The sequence below is a fragment of the Ipomoea triloba genome, chromosome 15, assembly GCF_003576645.1.
Source record: "Ipomoea triloba cultivar NCNSP0323 chromosome 15, ASM357664v1".
Taxonomy (NCBI): Eukaryota; Viridiplantae; Streptophyta; class Magnoliopsida; order Solanales; family Convolvulaceae; genus Ipomoea; species Ipomoea triloba.
In genome coordinates, this window is record NC_044930.1 from 6,637,377 (window position 1) to 6,643,645 (window position 6,269).

The window sequence follows — 6,269 nt, forward strand, 5'->3', positions numbered from 1 at the left end:
CAAGTTAATTCAAATCCTCAAAGGTTGATTGATTTTGTCATCCAAGTTAATTCAAATCCTCAAAGGTTGATTGATTTTGTCATTGAAAACTCTCGGTATGTGTTTGTTTGGATTGATTTTGTCATTGAAAACTCTCGGTATGTGTTTGTTTGGATGTCTTTTTGATTTGTTTAAGTATAAATTTAGGCATCATCATGCTCATTGTTGCTTTCACTACTCAGGGGTAGTCGGCTCATTGTTACTCTATGGGAGGAGCACGTGGATTCTGTCTTGCCTTACTATAATGTTAATTTGGCAGAATCACTGATTGTCCTTCAAGTTCCAGCATAAACAATTCTCATTGATATTTGCATATGTCATGACTATAAACAAAAGCTAAGACCAAACACTAACTCACGTTGGGTTATTGCTAAAAAAATCAGTCTTTAGTCAGGGTCAATTGTATGTGGCTTTCTCCCGAGTCAGTCATCCTTTGTGAAATTCCGCCCAGACAATATTAAAGAGAAAATGAAAAAGAAAACTGATTTTACTAATTGATTGAAAATATAAAAAAATCATAATGGAAAAGGAAAATTTGGCAAATTGAAAAAGGGAATGGATATTACTAATTGGCTGAAAATTATTTAAAAACTTAAAAAAAATTAATTAAACATGACTGTTAGATTTTTTATAATAGTTACAATTAATTCATTCAAATATGAAGGAGGAAGAAAAACTAAATGCGATAGGGTGAAAATTAATATACTTAAGGTATAAAAGTATAATTGCACATATATTAGTGTAATTGACTAATAATAGTTGCCTAATAATTATTATGATAATAACATTGGTCGTTGAATTTATTTTTATAATAATTATAATTAAATTATTTCTCATTTTTCTCATATTTATTTTAGTAATAATATAATTACATAAGTTATATTACATATCGATCTTTTAAAGATAATTGTAGACAAACAAGTCATATATATTTCAATTAATTGAGTTATACTTTTGCACTAATCTTATAATCAAATAAATGTACACGTTCAATATTAGAATTTTTTAAATAATTTTCTTTATTTTTATTATCTAAATATATAATAAAAAATTTATTTGTGCATCGCACCGGTAATTGAACAATTATTTGCTCTAATTCAAGCAAGGAAAACACCAGACAACATAATTGATCCAACCAATTTCATCAATTGCGCTATACAATATTCGATGTTATAATTTATATAATTGTATATCGATCCAAATAATCTTAAAATATTATAACAAATCCATTCCGTGTAACGCACGGGCGAAAATACTAGTAATAATAGTAGTAATAGTAGTAGTAGTAGACTTTTTTTAATATAAAATTAAGGAATTATTTGACCGTAGTAGTAGTACTACTACTACTACTTAATATTAGTTTGGTATAAAAAGGTGTTTGGTAAATTAGTTATTTTATTTTCATTTACAAAATGTATAAAAATATCATTAAATTATATATATATATATATATATATATATATATATATATATATATATATATATATAACTTGTGACCACCTCTCACCACCATTTTTACGCCTAACTTCGTCTATATATGGACAAAAGACTAAGGCGAAGGGTACTAATGTACTATAGTAGCAAAGTTAATAATAATAACAACAACCGGCAAACACATCATCAATTTCAAGTCTACAAGTAAAAACTAGTCAACTAAAGTTCAGTTACATTTATTTTTGAAGTTAAATTTATTTCCAATTTTTTGAATTGTATTTTTTCCAAAAAAAATTCAAACACTCATTTGACATTTATTTATTTATGAAAATTATTATTTTTGTATTATCTTATAAAATAAAGAAAAAATATTTACAAATAAACGCATTTAATATCTTATGTTTTATGTTATTCCGTTTCTGTGCAGCCTAGGTGCTAGAAATGTGCATAAGATATTTGTAGAAAGTTTTCTGGCAAAAATTTCTTGAGAGCAAAATTTGATGCTCATAATGGAGTTGTGAAGCCAATCTCACAGCTTAGGTTGCTAATGAAAAACTGAACTACACAAGTTTATGAAACAAAAAAAAAAAAAAAACATGTCTTTCTATGGATAGATATCTAAAACTAGAAAGAAAGGCAGTTTTGGTGCCACTAAGCTTCTACTAACTGTTTCTGTTAACTACAAACAAACATGAGGAGTTGTCTCAAGTATTTGCCAGCATTTCAGATGGCAATCCACTAACTCCACTGGACACTGAAGCCGTTGAAGAAGGCGAGGAGGCTAACGCGTTGTTGGCATCAGCAGCCGGGGCAGCAACGACGACATCCTGAGCGAACTCGTTTACGATGAGCTGCTCCCCGAAGATGGAGTCAATATCGTCGTCGAAGGGGGAGTTGAAGATGCTGAAGATGTCATCACAAGGGTTCAAGAACTGCTCGAACCCGGGGTCCAAGTACGCGTTCCAGGCGCTGTCAGCGGGGTCCATCATCAGCATTGCAGACGAGGCCTCGACGGGTGGGGGAGGGGCAAACTCGATTTCCGGAACCTGTGGCTCCACCACCACTACTTCTTCTTCTTCCATCTTTGGGAATTCGGGCTTTGACAGATTGTTCGCCTCTTCTGCTGGCTCCTCTTTTTCTCCCGCGTTTTCTTGATCCTGATCAGATTGCTCGCCCGACTGAACCTCCACAGACGACTCGGGATTAGCCCCCGCCATCTGCTGCACCTGCTCTCGCTCCCGGATTTTGTTCAGCACGTCTGCATAACGGCTAATGTCGAAATTCGTGACTGCATTAGGCCCTCTGTACTCAATTGCTGCCATATCATATGCTTCTGCAGCTTCCTCTTGGGTGCCTTCACAATTAATATCAGATATAAATGCAAATCAATTTTGTTTAATCCTCAAAATCTATCTCGACAAACCCTTAAATATACCCAAAAAAAACTCCAGGAAGTTGAAAAAGGAAACTTTAGTGAATTGAATAAACGAAATACCAAAACAGCAAGAAGGTCAAGACATACAGTTTCACTACTCATTCTTTATGGAAAACAAAAAAAGAAAACACATAAATGAAGTATTATTAGCAAGTGAATCTCTCGATCTGATGGAACCAGAAAGCAAATCCCGGGCTACATTAGAGACGAGGCACGTTGGTCAAAAGGAGACAAAACACAGCAGAGCAGTAGCTTGCTTAACACAGAATGCAAGCAAATAACTATGGTCAAACCCGAACAAGGAAACCGAGGTTAGGGTACCAATTCAAGGAAGAATTAGTTTTATATAGTTGAACTGAAAGTTACCTTTCGTACAAGCCGCAAAGATCTGATTTGGGATATTAAATTCTAACAATCATGTCCATGCAAGCACTCTATGTATATAAAATATACTCTCTTTTAAAAAGTACTGTGTATGAATCACATGCTTCATGTCAGCTTTAGGGAGTACTAATCTATTAAATATGGTTAGAGGTGAAAAAAAAAATAAACTAAGACTATACTGTTAGTATATCTCTGTCTGTTCTACCATGAGTAATAATATTTTTATAGTACACCTAAAGAAATCATTTTTGGTTATTATATAACGATTGGATCCCTCTCAGGGATCTGAGCTTGAATCATGTCTGTTATCGCATTTTCCACTTTAATCCACAGAAAGAAAAAAAAAAAAAAAAAAAAAAAAAAGCACCATTGTATTAGTTCTGAATAAGCCAAAAACCATGAATTGACTATACAACGAGGCACACTATTCTTTGAACGAAAATGGAGTTAAAGAGAATAATGTGAGGTGTGACATATGTAATGAAAAGTGGACCTACTGAAAGTTCCCAAGTAGAGATACTTAGTCCCAAGGACTCGTCCAATCCGGGCTTCCCATCGACCATTATGGTGGTGCCTGTCAAAGTCGAGGAGCAACAAGAGGAAAAGATGGTTTAGCAATCGAGGGAGAAATGAGCCACGCAATCCACACTTGAAATGGTCAATTCAGGGTGGGAAACATGCTTGCATTGTCAACCCAAAAAATAAAACACATTTTCGGTACATAAGCAAGCACAAATGAACACTCCACTTAATACTAAACAAGGCCTACATGGTCCCCCCACCTTAACCACTATAACTTAACAACCATAGAAATCATGAAATTGCCAAAAGCATACTATGATAAAAAACATGTTTCTTTCCCCCCGGTTTGACTCCAAAATCACATTTTTTTCCCAACAACTTTAAACTGTTTAGAAAGCTTAAACATGGACTATATGTTATGACTTCTACATATTCGTACATCCAATATAAAAGTAATTAAATTCACGAGAATTTCGTTCTGTTTTACCTCGCCACACCGCGATACTTAGAAACGCCTCTAGAAAAGCCACTGCTCTGCCTCCTCAGCGAAGCGAGATACTCCTCCTTAGACATCGGTTGCATTTCCTCTATCTCTTTGTCATATGTCTCAACCTGTACGTGCACATTATGACTCGTCAAAACGTTAAAAATGACTGATCAACCATTTACGAAAAAACACGCTCTATATCATTTCAAACCCATAATAATTGCCTAACAAAAGGACACTTCTTCATCTTAAACATGCTATCTTATCATACAAATCTCAACAACATTGGCAAATCCGACAAGAAATTTAATTCTGAACAAAAAAAAATAAAATCAAATTAAAGTACACGAGAATTAAATTACCGGAAAGTTAAGTGTAGCAGAGGCCCCCCAGTACTTAAGAGCAGCAAGATCATACGTTCTGGCAGCAGCCTCCTCACTTTCATATGCCCCTGTACCCAATACACATTGAAAATGACATTTTCTATATATATCAAGAAAAAAATATAACAAAATTAATTTTTTTTTGATACATTATGTTTACAACTAATCTTAAATCCCCAAAAGGTCGCGAGTTGTCCCATCAATCCCGAGTTTTTTTAGGTGACAACATTGGAGTTGGAATTGATAAATTTTAAGAAAGAAATTCAAGATTAATGAAACTAAGTAATGCTTACCCAAGTAAACTAAGGCACGACAAAAGCATTAGTTAACGTTGCAAATGACAGGGAACATCATCAGCAGAACATGAAAAGGGAAAAATGGTCAGAAAAAAAGGATTAAATGATGGGTAGAACATGTTAATTAACTATAATTGAGATTAACTATAGTAATAAACTAAACCTGCAGATCTCCTCGGTTTTCGAACATTTTTGTATATAATTCCCAAATAAAAACTGAAATTAAAATTTTTTTTTTAAAAAGGAAAAATAATAATCACTTTGTCTTCCTTTCTTGTTCTGAATGTTATTCCAGGTAGCCTTGTCCCATAGGTGAGCTTCATATCTCCCGGTCCACCTGTGCCTGAAACTCGAGAAAATTTAAAAATGAAAATAAATTTGGGAATAGCCAATTGTCATGCATGCACTCAAAAGCAACCGAACAACATAAATTTCCGATCTTTATTTCTTTCTCACACCTCTGCTGCGTGCAGGAGTGTGTGAGAGAGAAAATTTGGCTTTTTCCCCCGAAATTCTGCACCTACCTTGTAACGCCTCTGTAAGCAGAGCTTCTCCTCGCCGGAGTTGAATCGGCATTGGCAGTTCTCTTCGCTCTGGACCGCTTCGCCGGCCTGGGCTCCGGCTGCCCGGCCGCCGGCAACTGAATGCAAGAGGAGGAAGACGACGAAGAGGAAGCCGGAGAAGAAGAAGGAGCCGACCTCTTCATTTCCAACTCAAAAATCGAAAAAAAAAAAAAAACTGTTTTCTTGTCAGAACAAAAATGGCAGCAGCCCAGAATTTAATGTTTCTCTGTCTGTCTCTGTGTCTGTCTGTCTCTGTGTCTGTGGGAGATAGAAGAGGGAGGGAGAGGGAGTTGGGTGAAGAATTTAGAGAATCAAGAAAAGAGATTTTTGATTTTTCTTCTCCAAATTGTTGTTTGATCTTTGTGATTCCGTTTTGTTTGGGCAAACCAAAGTGGTTTACCAAATTGAGAAGAGAAGCAGAGACACAGAGAACAGAAGACGAGAAGGCATTTGGCGCACTACTGGCATGAGACTCACTCTGGACTCGACTCGCTTATATAGCGTTTAATTAATATATAATCAAAGCGTGAGGGGTGAGGCCTCAGGGGAGGGAGTGGGGGCGGTGGGGTAGGGACTAGGGAGATTACCGTAAAAATGCTTTCCCTCTTAGTAAAGGTCATCGTTTTTTCATATGCAATTTTTTTTTCTTGTCCTTTTTTGTAAGTGAAAATTTGAATCATTATCGGAGTATGTGCAATTGTGCACTACCCTTGTTTTTATACCATA

The 6,269-nt window shown here is 35.3% G+C and overlaps 1 protein-coding gene across 1 annotated transcript; it reads right to left on the reverse strand.

Annotated features, from left to right (window-relative positions):
• Window positions 1–1,991: 1,991 nt before the first annotated feature.
• LOC116007179 (AP2-like ethylene-responsive transcription factor At1g79700) lies at window positions 1,992–6,001 on the reverse strand. The gene is made up of 7 exons (XM_031247786.1): window positions 5,505–6,001; window positions 5,241–5,323; window positions 4,978–4,986; window positions 4,664–4,752; window positions 4,302–4,426; window positions 3,790–3,866; window positions 1,992–2,827 (listed from the first exon to the last, which is right to left on the reverse strand). The coding sequence occupies exons 1-7, from the start codon at window positions 5,684–5,686 to the stop codon at window positions 2,178–2,180; spliced, it is 1,215 nt and encodes a 404-aa protein (XP_031103646.1). The 5' UTR covers window positions 5,687–6,001; the 3' UTR covers window positions 1,992–2,177.
• Between the last annotated feature and the right edge of the window lie 268 nt (window positions 6,002–6,269).